This window comes from Aulonocara sp. 'chitande type north' Nkhata Bay, linkage group LG16 (genome assembly GCF_057382095.1).
Source record: "Aulonocara sp. 'chitande type north' Nkhata Bay isolate Kocher_YH1m ecotype deep benthic linkage group LG16, A_spYH_male_GT1.1, whole genome shotgun sequence".
Taxonomy (NCBI): domain Eukaryota; kingdom Metazoa; phylum Chordata; class Actinopteri; order Cichliformes; family Cichlidae; genus Aulonocara; species Aulonocara sp. 'chitande type north' Nkhata Bay.
The window spans coordinates 10,191,676-10,214,305 of record NC_141359.1 but is presented as its reverse complement, the minus strand read 5'-3'; the positions used below and the strand labels follow the sequence as shown (position 1 = coordinate 10,214,305).

The 22,630-nt window shown below is 40.7% G+C and overlaps 1 protein-coding gene across 4 annotated transcripts in view; it reads left to right on the top strand.

Moving 5' to 3' along the window:
• Positions 1-22,630, top strand: part of man1a2 (mannosidase, alpha, class 1A, member 2) — a 147,996-nt gene that overhangs the window by 48,014 nt on the left and 77,352 nt on the right. For all 4 annotated transcript variants that reach the window (XM_086265801.1, XM_086265803.1, XM_086265802.1 and 1 more), the window contains exons 4-5: positions 4,147-4,243; positions 19,246-19,364. In XM_086265801.1, the coding sequence (XP_086121927.1) occupies positions 4,147-4,243; positions 19,246-19,364 (216 nt within the window). The remainder of the gene's footprint in view (positions 1-4,146; positions 4,244-19,245; positions 19,365-22,630) is intronic.

The window sequence follows — 22,630 nt, the reverse complement described above, 5'->3', positions numbered from 1 at the left end:
CAGTATGTATCTACAATGTAGAAAGTAGTAAAAATAAAGAAAAACCATTAAATTAGAAGGTTTTGACTGGTAGTGTATCTCACAGTGGAACATTTTCTCACTATTTGCTTTAACCTTTTAAATACTTTTACACTTCGGACTGCTTTTTACATTTTTTTTTTTCCCTCAACCAAAATGGAAAGACAAATCTTTTTTGTGGGCTGGCCAAATAAATTCCTCAAATGAGAAATACCACTGCCTTTTCCATTGGACCCTGCACCGTGTGTGAGACTTCACTTTTTACTTTCAAGCTCATCAGTTGATAAGGTGTGGGAGGGAAAGAGAGGTTTTTAATCTCTCTCTGGCTCTGACCTTAATAACACAGGGCCACTCTTGGGCTGCCAGTTCATTCCAGAGTGAGCTGGAGTGTATAATGTTGCATGATTAATACTTTTGCAGTTGCAGTATAGAAACTGGGAAGCATGAAAATAAGCAAAACACTGTAGAGGGCGATAATAAAAACCTTCAGTCACAGGTTTCCCGATCCTTAGGCACAGAACACAACAAGACACGATTTTATTAAGTTGGTCTTCAGACACTGAAACCATGTGTGAATGTGTTTCATTATGCAGTTGAAATGGGGACAAGCTGCCTTACTGAGACGAGTGTGCTGATTGATGATGATCCAGTTTATGACTAATGACTTTTTAATTTTTAAAAAATGGCCTGGATTTGGAAAAATAAGGAGAAATTCCCAGGAGATTGTTTCTAAAAATTCTCTATACTACAAGTGAGCGCTTCGATCACTGGCTAATATAGCCATTCAGAAATAATGGTTACAAAACAAAAGATGCCTATGAACATACAGACATATTCATATTTCTTGACAGTGCTACTGTCTCCCTTTATTGGTGTTCTGGATTGACGTGCCATATCTTGATACATGTCAAGGGATGCTGATACACCAAATATCAGTATTTCAAAAAATACATTTAAATAGTTGAATGAATACTATGAACAAGAGGGCTCATCCCATGCACAGTCATCCTGAGATGACGTTAGTTGAACAGACTTGCATGAAACCGGCTCAACTCAAAGAGCATCCAACACTGGGCACACTTAGCTTCAACGAGTTATCAGTTAATTGCTGCATTATCAGAAACAGATTGCACATAATTCCCAACTTGACCTCATTAGTTGCAGACTGTGATAAACATTTATGGCAGGTTTTGGTTGCAGTATTGGTATACTTGCTAATGCCATTTTGTTGCAAAAAAAATAACCAAGTAAGATAACATTATGTTTATTTTATCGGATAAACAAAATTTTGACAGTCTAACTTTGAGGACATAATTTACAGCTTAAAAAGATGATAAATGTATGTTGTTGCAATACTCAGCATTTCGCCAAAATCGCAATAATAATTCATCGTGAGTGAAGACATTTTCTGATGAGCTGTTTCCAAACGCGAAACATTTTCCTCCTCGTCTCTAAACTCCCTTAGAAAAAGAGATTTTTAATCTGTGAGATGTATACTTGGACAGATAACGGATATAAATAAATAAATAAAACGCTTATGTACTACCTCTTGCATCATATTGCAGCTTTCAGTTTTCGGTCTTCAGCAGAAAAAAGAAAAAACAATGCAACAACAAACACATCAGGCTGTTATACCTGGATAAATGCTATATTTTTCTGCATTTTCTGAAGTAGTTTGTTCTTCAGACCTGGCAGAACAAAAAAGCAGTAGGATGTTTACCAAGTCATGACAAGTACTAATGAGGCAGGATCTGGTAGACTTGCAGATAGTAAGATTCAGCCTAGACTCCAAATGAGAAAGCTACAAATTTATACTTTTTTTTTAGGGGGAAAAATCCTCTTATCTTGTAAGTAATGGTTTAAACAAATTGCCATTGTCCAATAAAAAAAACTTAGGAAAACATTAGCTTGTCCATTCGTTGCAGTTCAAATCGAAGGGTTGGAGGGGGGGAAAATGCAAAATAGCATAGAAGTGGGATTTTAAAACTAAAAGTATATGCAAGATAATAGTATAAGTATAAGCAGCTGCCACAGAAAAGATGAATCATGTGAAACGACAGCGTTGTGTTTCTACTGGTGCTTCTCTGAAGAGTTGAACAGGCTCCCCTTATCCTACACCACAAGCTGTTGGATGTCTCCACACTCCGAGATGTAGTAATTCACAGTGGGTACTAACTGAAAAGAGAAGTAATCACCAGCAGCACTGACTAGAGGTAAAGGCGTGTGTCACGGCACGTTTTGTGGAGGAATCTTTGGTGCAGTGTGGGTGGGAACACGGTTTATTAACTTAAACATACCCTTTGTTGCACAGTTTATCACGGTGTTAGATGCTTTGTGTTCAGTTTGGCTTAAACACAAAACGTTTTCATTTTTTCCGTTATGAAATTGATATTTCAAGTTCTTATGAAGGTGTCCATGAACAGATTAATTCCAGCAACACTTGAAGTGTGGAACAAGAACATGGATAATTTAACAGAATTTCCTGCTCCCTACTCTGAACTACATAGTACAACATAAAGCCTAATAATAATAATAATAATATCTTTGGTGCTAATAGCCACCTTCTAGCATCCTGCAGTGCCCTTTCATAGGGATATTGATGAATACAGGTCACAGGAGTGTTCATTTTGGCTGCTATTTCCTCTCTGCAGCAAATTACTGAGGAGCTTTACTTCTGATTGTAGAGTGCATCAGCCACTGGGTCAGTGCAAGCCCATCCACCCCCTTCCCCCCAATCCTTTGCATGTATCTCCCAAGATACTGTGATGGCAAGCGGTAGCTGTCAGAATCAATCACTGAATTTTGTAGCCTAATGTCCAATTAGTATTCCAAGGTCCTTTAAATAAGCAGTTTGTCAACATTGTCAAGCTCCCCGCACTGCAGCGCTTGTCCTTGGCATATGAGCCAATCAGAATTTGATGAAGCGTCCAATCAACACATATCAGAGGGAGTCAGCCAACGTTTAAGTGTCCATGTCCCGGTGCGTATTAATTTGATTTATAATCCTCGGTGCGTGAACGGAGTGCGTCATGGAAAGCCACGAAGCCAAGAACACAATGAAACTTCTGGCCCTTGTCTTTATTAGCTTGGCTGCATGCCTGCTCCAAGGAGAGAGAAAGTTGGAAGAGGATTTGGATGCTCATGGTGGCATAAAGAGGCAGGCTGTTGGACAGAGAGGGAAACTGGTGTAGCTTGGTGGCCGTAAAATGACAGGTCTATATTTTATGGGCCAGAGATGCACTTTGTCATTTTTGTAAATTTTGTAGCTTGTAGTTGGGGAAACCCCAACTTTCAATTGGTATTGGGAAGAGCTCTACATCTTAGTCACTTTGTCAAAACCGAGATCATCATTAACCAGAAATGATGATGAGGTAACAGTCATGTAGACAGACTGCAACAGAGGGCAAGAAATCAGCAGATATCCATATAAATGAGACTGTGATATACAATACACGGCCACATGAACAGGAAATGTGCCTTCTTCTTTTTTCTGTTGTCGATGCCACATGTGTAAGAGTTGCAAAGGGGAGGAGGTGTTTTGAAATGGATAGAGAGCAGCACTGATTCAGTAAAAGCTGGCACTCTTTCCTCCCTTGGCTGTGTCATCTTCTCTGTTTGCCCTGGAGCGCCTCTTCACAGCATCAGCCTCCATGTCAGGGCTCATCTCCCAATCTCTTGCTCTTTTTATCCTCCTTCCCTCCCTCCCCGAGTCTCCTCTTTTCCAGCCTCTTTTCAAAGCTCATATGAAAAGTAGAGTCTTATTCTTCTCTGTTCAGTGGACCGATGTCTGTATGATTGGTTGAAAGGAAGTAATGCAATATAATGATATATATAGAGAGAAGACGAGGCTTTGCCATTGGGCCTGTGTGTAGAAAAACACTATTGTTTTGCATTGAATTGATTGGTGGATTTCATGTTCCTATGACAACTAACCCAGGCTACAACAGCTGCTGTAAATAAACCAATGTAATGCTCAAATGAAAATTATATCAGTGCAACTTGAAATCATACCACCATGATGACTGTATGATTGTGTCCCTTTTGTTTTTTGTGACAGTGATGTCACACGTGTCAAAGGACTTTGCTTCTTCTAACATACTGTTTTTTTTGTTTGTTTGTTTTTTTTAGATGATGAAACATGCCTGGGACAGCTACAGACAGTACGGCTGGGGTCACAACGAGCTAAAGCCCATCGCCAAGAAAGGACATTCCACAAATATCTTTGGTAAGCCAGATACTGCCGCCTTTACCCATCGGCAGTTTGCTCACACAGTCATAAGTCGCACTTGGATGCATGCGTGATGTGCACACACACACACACCATCTTCCTAACACTCAGACAAACACACACGGCTCCTTCTCTTGTGGACAAGGTCATGCGATAGTGCCTCCAGCAGGATGCATATCACATTAGGGGAAAAAAATGTTTGCAAACACGAGCATAGGATCGCTGAGGCTGCAACAAGAGGATGCACGTGACGAACAGGAGAAATCTAAATGTATTTGAGATACTGCAGATATTTAACAAGTCTTTATTTAGTGCATAGATCTGCACTTTGTTAGTGAGCAATAAACACTCAAATAATCTCACTGTTGGGCTAACACTCCAATGTGTCAGCCTTATCACAGTAAAGTTGTAGTGTTAGGTTTAAAATTAGACAGTGTAGCTGATAATGCTTGGTGAGAAATTCTTTTTTGTACAAGGAGAGACAATCGGGATTTGTTTATTGGTATGCACCTCTTTATCTGCCATCTATGATGATCACAGTGATCCAGCCACTACACTCGTTGTAGTTGAACATTTTGTACATTTTCAAAACATTAACAACATTACCTGCTGTTCAAATTAAATATGTTTTACAGAAACGATTCATATAAAATGTTAAAATGACTGAATTATAGCTTAAACTATCTATCTCTATCTATGTTTGGAAGTCTGTGAAGTCTTTCTTTTTTGGTCTCTGCCAGCACTTGTACAAAACTATCTGGCTCTTCAGCAGCTGATGCTCCACTCTGCCTGTCTGCTGCTTGCTGTGTAGTCTGAAGTGTACAGAGGCTTTTTAGAACTTATTGACTGAGAAGGACCGCCCACTAAGAACTGCGCCAATTAACCAAAACACTAAAGTTGCAGGCTAGACAGGCTATGCAGGGGGCTAAAACTCACTGCAAAGCTCCTTTGGGCAAATGGGAGCTGATAAATTTTGGCTGTGAATAGTCTGCAAGTTCATAACTATGCAAACTTTAAGTGCTCGTATTATGCTCAGTTGCAGATTTATCATTTTATTTTGGGATATGTTTGGATGCTTGTTCAGAATTTTTTTTTTTTTTTTTTACTTCTGTTATCTGTTGCAATAGCTCTTCATATCCTGTACCAGAAATGCTCAGTTTTAGCTTCTGTCTCTTAAAAACCTCCTCCCTAAAAGCACAGATTGCTTTGATTGGCCGGGTTGCCTGGCTAATTTGACCTGTTGGTTATACACTGTAAATCTATTAGTACGAGTGCAGCCCAGCTAACTGAGTCCTCAGTTCCCCGAGAGCTCAGAGAGCACAAAGGTTCTTGAGTTCATTCTTGTAACAAATACAATATTTATACCTGGCTTAGCTCGTGCCTGAGGCATTTTAAAAAACAGAAGCTGCTGAAGTGAAGAAATAATAGTAGTTTTAAATAACCAGTGCCCAGTTAAGACGGAATTTTTGTCAGCAAGGTTGTCCAAATTTCTGATATAGAAAATGTTACTGGTATCTTTATGAACCAAAAGTTCTGAAAATAGTTCTCTTAATTGATAAATGGGCAAAATGATTGCGCTAGCAAAGCTGTTTTTCATACGTGCTCATGTTTGATGTTGCTGTAAGGCATTTGTACATTTGTGAATCCTTTGGAGCTATGAAGATCTCTCATTTTATTACGTATAAAAATGGTCAGATCTTCATGTGAGTCAGATCATGGTGGATCCCGGAAAAGTAGTTTGTGTACTATGGGTGCCCCTGAGCTTTTTTGATGCAGTGTGTAATTCAGTGTTCTCTTCAGTGCTGAAAGCCAACCAAGCTCAGAGTCAGCAAATCAAACCCAAGCCTCTGCCATGCTTTAGAAATGAAATATGCTTCTGTTGCAGCCAGAATGTTAGAAATATACGTGTAGCATTTTCAGGCTTCTTGCATCTCTACAGTTTTGCTTTGGCCACTTCAAACTGCCTGTGTGCTATTAGTTCAGATGGTGCATATCCACAGTTGTCTTAGGTGGTCACATTCTGTCAGTAATCAATAGAGAAATCCAGGTTATTTCAAAGCGTTCCCAAGCTTTTTCTTGTACCTCCTTGTGTTATTAGTCAATTGCATGTCTTCATCTGTGGTCTATGGCTTTCAGAGTTGATGAAGTAGGCACACAGCTATCCAGAGCTATCCAGCCCTCTGTCACAGCTTTGTAAAGAAGACGCAATTAGCACATAACCTGCTAAACAATAGCTGGATGGGATGACTGTGTAGGCTGCAGCCTTTGCCTTTGTGTCGTGTTTGATTCATTTGAATTACGAAAGTAAATGGTGAAAAGATGAGGAGAGCTATGGTTAATATCGATAGATGTGTTAGTAATAATCACTGCCAATAATGATTTAACTCATTGGATACTGTGAGCTTATACCTGTGAAAATGTGGCTTTGTGCTTGTTTATCTGTTTGAGTTGCCAGCTTGACTTGTGTGTTTATGCTAATGTTGCTGGATGTGTGCGTTTATGTGCGTGTGTGTGTGTGGTGTGAGGGTGCATGCTTATGAGGCGTTTGTGTCAAATTGGAACGTTCCGTCTGGCAAATTGGCCGGAGGCGCCTCTGTTATTTTATGAGCTGCTGCTAAATGGTAGATAGATGCTGCTTGTGTGTGTGTGCGCACTTCCATTTGTTAGTATTCATGTGTGTCTGACTGTTCATCTGCAGCATGTCCTTTTGTGTTTTATCATTGTGTCTGTCTGGGTGGTTTTCCCCTGCCGCCTTGTAATAGCTGACTCTGGATAGATGCTGTTATTATTCACTGGGTGGCCAATAAAATACAAGCAAGACACAAGGCAAAATCAAGCATTGCGCTCCTCACAAAACACACTTCCATTATTGATGAGGCGTATCCTGTCTTCTTACAGGCGGTATTGATTGTGTTTTGGTGTGATTTGGAGAGAGTGCAGAATGCAGAAAGAAAAAGCAGTATTTGAGAGATGCAGTGGACCTCCTGCTGTGTTAGCTATTACTGACATTGACTGCTTTTAACACGGGGGACTCAGACATCCAAAAGTCTGGCTGACTGGATGAAAATAGTGCGAGTTATGGATTTAAACCACGTTCATATTTTGCTAGACCCTGATGCACTGCACGTTGGGATAAAAAGTATCCCTTTGCATTTCTTTAAACTTGAATTCTGAACCTGACTTCTTGACTGGAGGGCAATGTGGAAAGATTTCTCATCTCCGACCAAGCGAGCGCGGCATCGTCCCGTTTCAGGCTAGAACTGAGAAGCGTTCTGTTCCCGACAAAAGCATTACATACATAACAGTTTGTATACAGCTAGCTTCTATTTAACATGCTCTCCATGCAGCTGTTAAAAAAGAAAATGCGTAAAGCTCTTTGTGCTCACTGCATGCCTTCCAGCTCAGCCTTAATCTGTCCTGAGAGAAGAGGGCTGGCCAGAATGGTAACAAGTGGACCAGGGCTCCCATTGTGCCTCAGATAACCTTGTCTCCTCTGCCTCGCGCTGATGCCGATGCATTTATTTTTCCACCCTATTCTGTTGAGATGAGCTGAGTTGATTTTTGACTTCAGATCCAAACACATCCTTTGTCTACACAGTTCAAGCCACTATAACTCATGACCTTTCTGTAAGACAAAAGTAGCAAATACACTGGATTTTTTTAAAACTAGTATATGCCTGTGCCTAATACTACTAAAACAGAACAAAACAGAATTAGAAATGATGATGCGGTAACAGTCATGTAGACAATTAATTTTTTTTCCGTCCTCGTGCTTTGCGTTTGCAGTGCGATCTTTTTCATTCGTTTTGACTCCAGTCTTGGCAGACGATGGAGGCGATACTGCCCCCATAGCTTCCTGTAGTGTATTGCAGTTACAAACATGCATTTACGTGGTATTAGTATACGACACATTGACAATGTAAATGTCGACTATTTGTTGTAGTCGACGTCATCGATGATGCCAAGGAATCGTTGTAGCCCTACTTGCAGTAGAAATTGAGGAGTGTTGTTTCTTAGGGTTGCTACTTTCTATAGATTTAATTTGTGGCTTTTTGAAGTAATTTCAGCGGCTTTAGTCTCGTTTCGCGACACGCGAGGGAGTTCAGTGGTGAGTCTGAGGCCTGCCATCCATACTCTGTCTAGTGGCTGTTATTGCTTTATTGGTTTTGCAGTCCAGCGATTTTCATCTAAACCTGCAAGTGGAGATTTGCTCATATCTCATCCCCATGGCTTTTCCCCAGCGGCAGTTTGACACGCTCACAGTAAATGATATTACAGACAGCCTCAGGCATGTTGTTGCTAGAGGCCTGTTAGGTTGGAGGCGATGGGGATGATGCAAAGCGGGGATGAGGCTTGGACACCTGGATCCACTGTCAGCTCAGTACTGGAGAGAGCTGCCTCATTATTCATAGCATGCTTTTTCCATTACAAGATTACTTTGGTTGTTTGCCCACAGAGATGATCTGTCACTTTAAACTCAGTTTTCAACAACACATTCTCGGTTGTAATCTCAAAAGCATTTGATGCTGTTTCTTTGTTTTGCTGCTTTTCTTAATGGCATTAAAGCTCATAAATTACTGCATTCAAGTAAAGCAAAAAGAATTATTACAGGATTTTCAGTATACGAGTCATTTGGGGGTGGGGGGTTTAGAAGACTATCTACAGGCCCTCTGTGTACCAGTAGGTTCTCTTTGGCTTCAGTCACTTTCAGAGTCCTGTAAAAATACCAGATCAAACCCTACTTTGATTTCAAGCTTTGCTAATCAGTAGACTCAGCCATGTAATCTTCTGTAGAGCTACTGGATTTTCATTCCTTCTCACATTATCTCTGCTGGGTTTGTGTGGATGATGTAATGACCACTTCCACTCAGTGTCATGTAACTTTACTTGACCCTGTTGCTTACATGCCTTTATGTGATGGCTTCATGATCAGTAAGCAAAATAACATGTTTATGTGCAGATATTAAATAAGTAATATCTAGTGCCATAAACTGAGTTCTTGTACCAAAGTGTGCCTTGACTGTTTGGCTATGAGGTCAGTTCCTTGATCATTAATATGGAAATTGTCATGACCATTGATCAACCACCAATCAAAGTGCGTTGATCATTAATCAAAGATCATTGATCAGCGACCATGAGTACTGTTTATAAGGCTGGGGAAGCCTGCAGTCAGCTGAACGTTTCTCCCACTATAAACACTACGTCCAAATGAACTGAATACACCTTTTGGGGTATTCGTGATATGTTAGAGTATTTGTGCATGTCCATAAAGTCTCTGTATACAAACAAAAGCAATGCGATGCATCTTGTGCTGCTCTGGGTGTATTGTCAGCATTGATCGCAAGATATTGAATAACCCACAGAGCCTACTTCTAGTACTTCCTTAGTTATCTTTTTATGGATGCAGCATGCTGTCAGCTGTAAGCTATTATCCAAAACTCCTCACTGTTGTTGCCTTTTTCATGAGGGTTGATTCCAGAAATCTTATGGCACTATTACCATGGTCTTAGTTTGGTGCTCGTAAGTGTAAAACGGTGTCAGCCAAACCCTTACTGTTCATAGGCGAGTCGCCGAACTTAGATCTGTTTTGCATACATAAATACCTTCCTAACATTTCACCTGACAGGGTGTCATTATCACTCACCTTCTACATTTTATTTGCAGACACATCTCTCGTGTACAGGTAAAACTGATGAGACACTATCAGTTTTACCTCCAAACAACCACAGTTTAGCTAGGTTACTTTGTTCACGGTCATGTGTGCTTCAAGTAGGAAAATTTACTTGACAGTGCCGAGAGTTTATAACACAAGCTTTTTTAAAAAAAAATTATTCTGTTTGTTTGTAAAAGGAAACTCTTACTCATCTCATATTTTGGAAATAATGGGAAACTAATATTCTGTTGGTTAATACTTAGTAACAGAAGTGATTTTCCATGTTGGATGAGAAGCCATGCATGTTTAACTGAAGGCATTTCACTCCCAAAGCTTGCACGTTGTATGCTTGGATGTGTTGATGACTGAGACAGTAAGAAAGAGTGGAGTGGGGTGAAAGGTTTGCCTGATGATTGCTTCCTAATGATGGCCCAAAGACTCGAGACTGCTTTCTGCAGCAGAATAGGAAGCAGAGGAAGAGCGTGAAGCAGAGATCAGGGATTGTGGAGGGGAAGACAGAGAGAAATCCAGCTGATGCTTCACTAAGCTCCATGCCTCTTAGTTACTGTTGCCATGCTTGTCTGCACATTTCAGGTTCACAGTGGTAACGGTGGCAAATTTGCTCACTGAAATTCTTAGTGTTTCTGGAATCACAGGTTCATGATGTCAGGCTGTAGTTAGAGCAGTAACCATCACTATATTCCACAGAGTCACCTGCCAAATGGACTTGATTTGCCGAGTTGGAAGTAAGTTATTAGTAAGTTATTGGATATATTGTAATCTGATAGCAGTGAAACATAACCATGAAAACAAATGGAAATTCTTACATTAGTGGTTAAGGTTAAATGCATTTTTTATGGCTTCTAAAAATGTATTATTAGTAATTGTAACCTCTTGACACCACTTCAGATCTGATCTGTACCTGCTAGAATTAATTGGTACTTCTATTTATGACTGAGCTTGTTACATAATTCCTACCCTGACAGGCTTTGGAACAGTTACAATGTGAAAAGAGAGTGAAGAGTAAGACCTGAATTCTGCTCCCAAACAAGGCATCAAATCTTCTTCAGAACATTAATGTGAGCCTCCCTTTCAGATTAAACTTTCAGCAGGGCTGCCAGTGGCGAGTTGGACAGCAGGAAACAGAAGGATTTGCCTGCTGCTGAGTCCAGCAGGAATGTGCATAAGCCTCTCAAACAGAGAAGAAAAAGGGGAAGGTTCTTAAACAAAACATCACCTTGTAGGTTTGTACCCACAGGCTTTGGCATTTTTATTGTCTGCCATCAATGTGAGCAGATGATGATCAAGGTTGTATAACTGCTGCTGAATAATTGGTTTGGGCTCATTGGAACCAGTCGGGTTGTTACTTTTTGTTAAAGGGATCTGATTCAGTACAGTGCAGGGAGGTTTGGTGGCAGTGCAAAGCTGTGAAAAAGTTGTACTCGGCGGCCCAGTTGTTTTGATGTGAATTTGTTTCAGATAAATTGGTTGTATAGTTCTGTCTCCCAGAAAATTTCATGTGCATACCATTTAGATTTTGTAGGAGTTGCTGACCTTTTATTTAACTAAAATACTTCAGGAAAGGTCACACTCCTCTTTCCTCCCCATTGCCCACACTTACACATCTTGGCCAACGTTCTCTTTTCATACAGATGACTTTCCTCAGCTTTGTTGGGTTTTTTTTGTTTTTTTTTTGTCTGTCAGTGACAAAGACCCACATTTGACATTATGCTTTGTGTTTTAAACAAAGGAGACTTTGACTCACGAAACATAAATTGAGCTTTTGAAAGGCTAGATTGCAGTAACTTTGTACAAGAAAGGCTGCGATAATTGCCCTAGTAACCCGCTTAACGCCCATATCAGAATCAGAATCAGAATCAGAATACTTTATTGATCCCTGGGGGAAATTATTTTTTGTTACAGTGCTCCATTTTAAACCAACATTAAGACAAGACAGACAATACGCTAACTAAGAATAGTACAATATATACATATATATACATACATACATACATAAGTCACTTATAAATAAATATTTGGAAAAGAAACATGTGTAGTTGTAGCAGCAAACAGTGTGTTAAGTGGATGCGTTGTACAGGGAGATGACCACAGGCAGGAATGATTTCCTGTGTCGTTCAGTGGTGCTTTTCGGTAATCTCAGTCTCTCACTGAACGAGCTCCTGTGACTGACCAACATGTCATGGAGTGGGTGGGAGGTGTTATCCAACATTGTCTTTATCTTGGACAGCATCCGCCTCTCCGACACCACCTTGAGGGAGTCCAGCTCCATCCCCACAACATTGCTGGCCTTACGGATCAGTTTATTAAGTCTGTTGGCATCTGCGACCCTCAGCCTGCTCCCCCAGCATGCAACAGCATAGAGGATCGCACTGGCCACCACAGACTCATAGAAAATCCTCAGCATTTTCTGGCAGATGTTGAAGGACCTCAGTCGCCTCAAAAAATAGAGACGACTCTGGCCCTTCCTGTAAAGTGCTGTGGTGTTTTTAGCCCAGTCCAGTTTATTGTCAATGTGTACTCCAAGGTATTTATAGTCCTCCAAAATGTCAACACTGACCCCCTGGATTGAAACAGGGGTCAAGTGTTTCCTGGTCTTCCTGAAGTCCACGATCAGTTCCTTGGTCTTTGCCACGTTGAGCTGCAGATGATTCTGCTCACACCACGTGACAAAGGAGTCGACCACAGCCCGGTACTCTGTCTCATCATCCCTGCTGATGCATCCAACCACCGCAGAGTCATCAGAAAACTTCTGAAGATGGCATGTCTCTGTGCAGTGGCTGAAGTCTGTGGTGTAGAGGGTTGAGCAGATGGATCATTTAGATGACCTTTTTAGTCATTAAGATTTAATAAAATGGAGTGATGAAAAATACGCTTTGCAGATGTTTTTCTGGTTCCATTGTCCTTGTGGGCGATTATTACCTCTTGACAAGAAGACATTTTTTTTTAACTTGATTGCAGTGCTAAGGAACATTGTTCACATCTCACATCTCTTATTTTATTACCTTTTTAAATTATTTTTCACAAAAATTAGCACAGTCACCAAAAGAGCATAGACACCTATCTAAACTTTGTATAACTTGTCTGTTGGATATGGAAAATGTAGTGTAGATCAAATTTGCTGAATCTGTTTTCTTCTTTCTTCTGAGTTAATATTCAGTTCTGAGTCGTGTTCTTTTAGACAGACCTGTAGTGTTCTGTCCATGACAGGCCAGGCCAAATTACAGAAAATAATACCAGCAGTTTTATTACAACTTTGTATTCAAACTAGGCTCAAGGGTGGAAAAACAAACACTCACAGTAGCCATGTGGGGATATGTATGTGATATAGGGATTCACAGTAACCCTATAATCCTAGCTCCGCCCGTAGTGCAGGAGAGTTGCACATATTGTCATATAATCACATAATGGTGGCCTATCTAATTCGATTGTGTCATCATTAACTGAGCTGAAATCCTTTGACCATTCAACTCTTCATTTGCAAACACAAGCGACACTGTTGTCAAAGCTATTTGTTTAATTTTCTTTGCACATGGGGCAAGGGGATGCCAGCAAATACTTTTACACTCAGACCAGTGCCGACTGAGGCTCTTTGGCACCGAGCCTGGAAACGGGCATCCGGGCTGAGGTTTAGCCAGGGAGCTCATGTAGAGCTGAAAAGCCCAGACTGACCAGTAACACTCTGAGGCAGAAAACAGAACACAGCAGATGTTTAATTCTGCTGCCAAATAAGTTGGTAACCAGTTACTCATCGCCAGCCAGGCTAGTCTGAATTGTCTTGGGGAGTTTGATTTGGCTTCATTAATTGCCACTGGGTATATTACAGGACAGGCTGCAGGGCCACACAGGACCTGGGTCCATAGAAGAGGACAAACGGTCCAGAACTGTGCAGGACGCTTTAACTGTGCTTGCTAAATTTGTTGGAACAAAGGTTCACTTTAAAGCAAAAGGCATCATGGTAATCTTGACTTTGGTGACTCCAGCTCATTTTATTTCACGTCTCCCAAAATTGCACCACATATATGTTAGGAATTATTTTTTCTGCTGGTAACAGCTGCAGCATTTGTGAAGAAACGATGCCATTTATGATCGAGTTAGATAGTAGATTAAATCCCTGTGACACTAACTGAACTCGGCTACTTTGTCAAAGTCGAACTGGAGTATTTCCAGGTATCCTGAACACTCCAGAGAAAATACTGTTTCTTTAAATGGAGCAGGGTTGTCATGATACTTTCAAATTCAATACTGATACCCAGGAAAATGCTTGATTTTCAATATCATTTTTTAAACCACTGGAAAGATTTTGGCCCCATCCTGCAACAACAGACGTAGTGGCAACAAAAGGCATTTCCTGTAAATGTAAAATTGTTCATTTTACATAACTTTTTACAATAATTTCCAAATTATAAGTTAGATTTAAAACACTGGTATTTAAGATTAAGTTTAGAGGATTTATTCATTTTACAAATCAGAAAAGTTAAAGTTTCTGATTTTGTCTACGTCTGCCTGCAACCTCTCACTGTTCACACTGATCCACCTCATTCTGCAGCTCTTCACATCTTCATCTCTGCTCTTCAGTCCTGAAACCGGCATAATCCTGCTGCTCTGCTCTTAATTTTACTCTTTATTTGCTCGGATTAGTTCTCCACACTCTAGACTCTCTATTCAGTTCACCCATAGTTCCCCCAGTGCTCTGTTTGCACAGCCTGCCTCGTTCTACATGTGGCTGCATTCGGCACTTCCACGGCTTAATATTTCATGACCTGCACTTCTCTAGCTGCAATGTTAATTAAAATAGATGGCTGATGTGTCCATCTATCTTAATGAGTTCCTGGAATAACAAGCACCTATAACACGTGTTATTTAGATTCAGCAGTGTGGAACACTAGACACATTTCCTGTTTGTTGTAGTAGTAGGAGTAGCTCTTCCTCAGAGTTTGCATTTAGAATTTTAAAAACTTTTCCCGACATTTAAATGTACCAGGCTTCGAGCAGCATGGTACGTTGTCAGCTTGTTCTGTTTGGATCAGCTCTTCTCTACTGAAGGGAGGAAGGGTCTCATAATTTGGCAAGAACCAGACCCTTATTTACTTTCTTGTAGGTCAGTAAACGCAGCATCATACAGAGATTTGTTAAAGGGAACGGCTCTTCTGGTAACACTTAAACCTCAGATTTCAGCTTCATCACACGTCCTCAAACACACTGCAACTTAAATGTGGGATCTCTGACTTCAGCTTTCGGAGGGCAGCCCTGGATGTTAGGGAGAAATAGTCTGTACAGGAGTAAGAAGAGTAGACTTGCAACTAGACCTGCATGTCCACAGAGTTGTGTAGAGGTCATGATAAGAAACACAAGGCACGACACGGACGCTTGAAACACAAATGCTTTGTATGTATCTCCACACATCACCTCTACACTTTCTTCCATTTTCATTCGATTCAGAGCCAAACCAAGCGAATTTATGCATGACACGCACAAACACACACACCTGAGCTCTCAATCATCTCCCACTCTCCCTGAGCCGACAGTTTACAAGACAGGGAGAATGGAGACTGAATAATGGCATCACGTTTTCGTGCCTCGTGTGAATTCATGCCTCTGAAACCTGTCGTCTAATGAAACCGGCACGGAGCCTGGGACGGAGAGTGTGAGTGTTCGAGAGAGGGAGAGAGAGATAATGGAGGGGGAGAGGGAGAGAGAGGTGTGTGAAATTGTGATAGATGGAGAGAGCATGTTGAAGAGTGGGGGGTGGAGTTCAGTTGAAGTAGTGAGAAGCTGTGTGGTGTATCAAAGGGAAGGGAGAGTACATGAATCTATGTTAAAAGAGCAGGAGACCTGATGAGAGTGTGTGTTGGTTTGCAGCTGGCGAGGTCTGTGTGCACGAGGCAGTGGCAATAATTCCCTGAATAAATAAACGTCATCCCGGCCAATTTGTCTCTGATAAGCAGCGCCTGGCAACCCTAAAATCAACTCCTGGAAGCACCAATTCAACTTCATGTGATGCCTTTGGTGTTGTTTATATCAAGGCTGCAGAGCAGTCAGGTCGTGAAAACCCATGGCAACAGGACATGACAGAGATGATACAGGAAGATGCATGGTGACCGTTCGTAGGGAAAGATGTTGAGTCAAATTAACAAAAAATAAATTTTTTAATGAGATGTATATGTAAAAAAGCGTGAATGGATTGTTCGCGAATCTGGGTTCTGAATGGAGCGATCAAGGAAAGATTAGGGAGAACGCAGCAAGACAGTGATGAATGAGCACAAGCAGATGGTTCGGTATACGAGGGAGGGGCAGACGAAAAGATGGAGGCTGAGCTGGAGAGAGAAACTTTCCAGGTGTGATAACAAGGTTATTTCCAAAGATGAGAGCGAGCAGAATTTCTCAAGGTTAGAGAAACGCACCCAGAAGAGTCCGGCGGATACGCATAAGTAATCTGCACATTTAAATTTTCTTTTGCTTTGAATTTGGAGTTGGGATTAGAAGATGGAGGGTGATTCATTTGATGAGCTTGTTGCTAGATTGGATTGGCCAAAGAAATGCTCCGCTGTCATTGGTTTTCATGTTGGCGGACGAGGTGAAAAACCCAGAGAACACCTTCACTACGTGAGAAGTTGGAGTTTTTAAAAATGAACAAAGAAAAAAGCCTTTCGCTAAGATCTTCTGCTCTACATACAGAAGGGCAATTTGTCCCCAATCAGTTAATCCAGTCCAATCCTTTTTGTTTATATGTTACCAATTCACAGCAACAGTCACCTCAAGGTGCTTTATATTGTAAGGTAAAGACTCTACAGTATTTCCAGTTCTTTGAAGTATCACTTGCAGGTTTTGTCATGAACATAAGGATTGAATAATCACAGAGGATTTTAAGGGCTATTTTATTTCTATTTGGATCAATACCCAAATTGTTATCTTCAAATCCAAGACATTTTAACACAACATACGTTGTCTGGGATGTCTTCTGTTCAAGATGTTTGATAAACACCAAAACTCCTTTTGGTATTAAAATCCTCTTTTCTGGACCATAGACAAGAGGTTTGATACCCTTTTGTTGTTTTAGAAGAAAACAGGTCCGTATATAAAATGTTAGTGTCACATTTCATTTGCTTCACAACACAACAGTGTTAATGATTGACAGAGCAGAGGTGTCATTGTTGTGAACACATAGGAAGCACTGCATTTAGGAGCTATTGCACAAGACCTTTAGAGGAGTATTCTGAGACGGTATCTTTGACAGGCCTCTGTCTTTGCGTCAGCAGTGTCACATTGCTATGGGAGCCTCAAGCGTACCTGTAGGTGATGGAAGTGACAGAAGGGAGGGAGATGGGGGTTGTGTGGTGCAGCAGAGGGGCTCTGCTCTACCAACGGTCGCGCCAATCTGTCAAGATCCGGCAGGCAGCCAGGGCATCTTGCTATCAGCTCCGCCCGCCTGACTGCAGTGTATTTTTAGAGTGATTTAGAGGTTCCTGTCTATGATGATAATAACACTGCAGCTCCTGCATGAAGCCAGACACTCTCCTTTTGAATGGATTCATAGATAAGAAGGGATGGCGAGCAGACTCAGGAATTCTAGCTGTTCACGCAGCTTCTGATATGAAATGGGGACGGCTTTAAAGGGCAGTGCCACTGACTTTTACCTCTGAAATATGGTGGTAATGTATGCAAACCGAACTAAAGCAAACTGGAAGGCAATAGTAGAAAGGGTGTAGATGATCTGATGAAATAGTCATTTTGATGATATTTCCTATAATATCCTATAACTCCTTTTTTCACTTTAATTTCTAAGGAGGGTTTTGATTTACATAAAGTTGAACCTTATAGGCACAAAGTCAGTTTTAATAACTTATAATAAGCAGTTCCCTGTTCCTGTAATGTCTTATGATTACTAGTCTCCTCCTCAGAATGGAAAAGGCAATGAAATGTGGCAATGTGTTTGAATTAGTCCTACTGTGACATGCTTTATATGAACACACATTAGCAAAGGAAAAACATTTTAAAATGTCACTGAATAACAGACAAACACACAGAGCTGCTCCTGTGGATGCAAACTGATCATTTTTTATGGTTGCTACCATTCGCCTTGGCTGAATGCTTTTGCCCATTGATTGGCCACTCCATATCTTTCTGAAAATATTAATTCAACAGTTTTAAGTTCTGTTTTTTTTATTTTCCTTCTTTCTTTTCTTTTTTTTATTAGAAATGCACTGATTGCAGCTTCCTCGGCTTCTTGGTATTTTTTTTTTTTTTAACTGTGTCTACTTTTTGCTGATTTCAATGATCTGAGTTCTGATTAGCTTTAAAAGATCCATCTTGAACTGCGTGAGAGGGATTTTTTTTTTTTATTGGTTTGTTGTTCAGAATGTTTATGTGGTGGTGTGTCAATGTCACAAGCTATTGTCATGTTAGCTTGTGGCTGTGAATGCGCATCCGACTATTTATTTGAAGTATTATAAACATTTTAAATGTAACTGCTGTCTGGGTTGATGTAATTATGTCCAATGATTTGATTTAAAGCTGTACATTTACAGCAGCAGCAAGCCTGTTCTGTATTCACAGTAAATTGAGCAAAAATGTAAGCATACTTTAAGTAATAAATTAATTATATTAAAGTTAAACACACTAATTTACAGTATAAGTAACGTAAGCGAGAGTAGAGTGTGTAATTGTAGCTATATTTGACAAATTTCAGTTAACGCCACACACACAGTTTTTCTAAAAGCCACCAGACACACAAATTGTTAGTACTTTGGAAAAAGGAAAGCTACAGGGTTTGGTGCTAATAAAGACAAACCCATTGAGCGAGCCTGAAGAACAATGCTAATGCCAAATGAGACGGTGGCTAATCAGAGAGAAAATTATCTTGACCATGTGATCAGTGAATGTCCTGTCAAAGACGTACACAGGCTTACACTCCAAAAACACAAAATAATCAGTAAAGCAAGTTTAAAGTGGACTGGATGAACTGTTGTCAACAGAGGCAAAGAACAGCAACACACATGCAGGCCTCTTGGACTGAGTAGTGCGATATGTGACGTGCTTATCCTCAGGTTAGGGGTAAATCATCGTTGTTGGAGCGATAACGCTGCACAGACTAAATCTTTGTAGAAAATAGATCCAACTGTTATCTGCACTGACTTTTCACTTTCTCTTAATAAGTTCAGTGCATCTCTTGCACTGTGTACAGTTTGCAGCTTTTTCCATGCATGCGTCTTTGGGAGAGCCTCTGATGGATGTAAAACCAATGTCACTGTTAATTGCATAAATAAATATTCATATGAGCAATAACTGATGGAAGAATTTCAATTGTTTGATCTTGTGTGTTGTACAGGTAGTTCTCAACTGGGGGCAACCATCGTGGATGCAGTAGATACTCTGTACATCATGGGTCTGCACGAGGAGTTCAAGGATGGCCAGGAGTGGATTGAACAGAATCTGGACTTCAGTGTGGTGTGTACCCACCTTCCCTCTCTACACATAAAATACCCAAGAACACTTGGGTATAATTAAGCCTTCCATTAATATCTTAATGATGGTCTCCAGCTTGTCCACATAATGCTCTTAATGTGCTGCTGTCATAAGAGATGACTTGCACTTAAATAAATATCACCGGAGTGCTCATTGATCTGATGCATGCTTTCTTGACATGATTTTTCATCAGCCCATCAGCACTATTAGACCATAAATAATATGCAAACATTACTCAAAATCCCTGTGAATGTTGGCACTGAATTGTCACCAATTAATTCATCTAGATTGTATCGCTCCAGTGTTGCTGTTGGAAACTATTAGACTAGAGAATATTTTCAGTATTTATCCTCATATCGAGCATTATAGTAATAATGATTTCAAACATTGCTTCATTCAGGCTGTGTTTTGCAGTCACAATCGTGACTTTGTCCTCTCTATCCATTTTCTTCTCCCTTCCTGTCCTCACAGCCTTTTCTGTTGAGTGTTTCTCATTTCCATGTCTTGTCCATCAGTTCAGCAGCTCCCCTCATTTATTTCCTCTGCTTCAGTCTCCCATCACCAGCTTTTCTTTCCTTCCTTTCAGATGTCAATCACCTCTTTTTTTTTTTTTTAATAATAATAATAATAATAATAATAATAATGGGTTGCATTTATATAGCACTTTTCGGGGCCCTCAAAGCGCTTTACAATTCCATTATTCATTCACTCTCACATTCACACACTCTTGGAGGCAGCTACAGTTGTAGCCACAGCTGCCCTGGGCCAGACTGACAGAAGCGAGGCTGCCATATCGCACCATCGCCCCCTCTGGCCAACACCAGTAGGCGGTAGGTGAAGTGTCTTGCCCAAGGACACAACGACCGAGACTGTGCTGCTTGCTAGGGCCGCAGCTGTTGATTATTTTAGTAATTAAGTAATGTATCGATAATTCCATCGATTAACCGAGTAATCGGATAAGAAATGCTGTTCTCTTATTAATGAACACACAGGTTTTTCAAAATGAACTACTCGTTGGTTTCCATTTTTAGAAATTGCAGTTTTTTAGAGCAAACAGCTGTCGAAAACAAAAAGAAAACAACTTAACCCTTTAAAATGGCACGTAAATACAATCAAATTACATTTTTTAAAGAAAATATTTTCTTAAATGCAAAAATATATAAATAATCTCAAATAGAGCCAAAGTCAAAATAAAATAAGATATACATGGAATCTAACCTAAGGCATATCAATTGACCTTCAGTGGTGATCACAGGAACAGTGCTGCTGTTTAGGACGCTAGAACCATGTTTTCTTTCACTCAGTCTTGGTGATGGCGCCGCCGCCGCCGCTTTGCTCTTCACGGTGTGTAAACAGACTCTGGCTCCACGTTAAACTTTGACACCATCATCATCATCATCTCTGCTGTTGTGTTATCAGTGTGTTTGCCCTTAATGTCAAAGTTTTATTGTCACGCTGCTCCTAAATGCGTTTATATTGCAGGGGTGTTTTAGCTGCAAACGTGTCTCCATGGTGACGCTACGGAGCCATGTGTTAAAGGAAGCATCGAAGCAGAGAATTTGTGTTGAGAATTATTTTGCAATTGAAGTATTCAAATTATGCAATGAATTGTTGCAGCCCTTCTCCTCCTATATACTCCATTATTAGCATTTTCTGCTCTTAAGCGTGCTTCATACAACTCGCCTCATTCACCCATTTACACACATTGACATAAACACTTTTTTTCTATGCTTTCCTACCTAAGTGTTTACTATCTAACATTCGTACATAACCCCCGAAGTTGGAAAACAACTTGGGAGTTAGTATCTTGCTGAAGATATTTGGCATGCAGCCTGAAGCAGGAATTGACCAACCTTCCGATTAGTAGATGAGCTGCTCTACCTCCTGAGCCAAAGCAGCTCACTCATTCCCCATCTTTCACTACTCACTCGCTCCTCAGTGCATTCTCAGCCTTTAAAAGTGCCTCTGTATTTCTAAATAATGTGGCTTTACATGTAGTCTTGTTTATTCTAATCAGTTTTCCCTAAATTCAATTCAGTTCTTCTGTCCACATTCTGGCAATCCTCTTCTCTTTTTATTCCTGTCTTTATACCGGCACCAAACTCTGGTGCCCAAGCTTCTTACTACACCTACTGAGCCAATCACAGGACACCAAGCAGGGGATCTAACAGCCTGACACTTGGAGGGCTAATTAACCTCGGGATCACTGGGGTTCTGCAGAGAAGAGGAATGGAGAGAGTGAGAGGAGAAAGGCTTAGATTGCATGGAGGACATGGGTGAAATTGGGTTAGGAGAAATGCAACTGGGAGAGAAACTGAAACTGGTCAAGATCAGTCACAGTTTAGTTGAATGGAAGGAGGAAGATTAGGGGGGAGGGCAAAATGGCCGCAATATGGGTAAAATAGATGGGCAAGGGAAAGAGGAAAAATAAAGGTTAAGAAAAGAAAAGATGGGGAGAAAAGACAATTATACATACAGTGGGGCAAAAAAGTATTTAGTCAGCCACCGATTGTGCAAGTTCCCCCACCTAAAATGATGACAGAGGTCAGTAATTTGCACCAGAGGTACACTTCAACTGTGAGAGACAGAATGTGAAAAAAAAATCCATGAATCCACATGGTAGGATTTGTAAAGAATTTATTGGTAAATCAGGGTGGAAAATAAGTATTTGGTCAATAACAAAAATACAACTCAATACTTTGTAACATAACCTTTGTTGGCAATAACAGAGGTCAAACGTTTACTATAGGTCTTTACCAGGTTTGCACACACAGTAGCTGGTATTTTGGCCCATTCCTCCATGCAGATCTTCTCGAGAGCAGTGATGTTTTGGGGCTGTCGCCGAGAAACACGGACTTTCAACTCCCGCCACAGATTTTCTATGGGGTTGAGGTCTGGAGACTGGCTAGGCCACTCCAGGACTTTCAAATGCTTCTTACGGAGCCACTCCTTTGTTGCCCGGGCGGTGTGTTTTGGATCATTGTCATGTTGGAAGACCCAGCCTCGTTTCATCTTCAAAGTTCTCACTGATGGAAGGAGGTTTTGGCTCAAAATCTCACGATACATGGCCCCATTCATTCTGTCCTTAACAAGGATCAGTCGTCCTGTCCCCTTGGCAGAAAAACAGCCCCATAGCATGATGTTTCCACCCCCATGCTTCACAGTAGGTATGGTGTTCTTGGGATGCAACTCAGTATTCTTCTTCCTCCAAACACGACGAGTTGAGTTTATACCAAAAAGTTCTACTT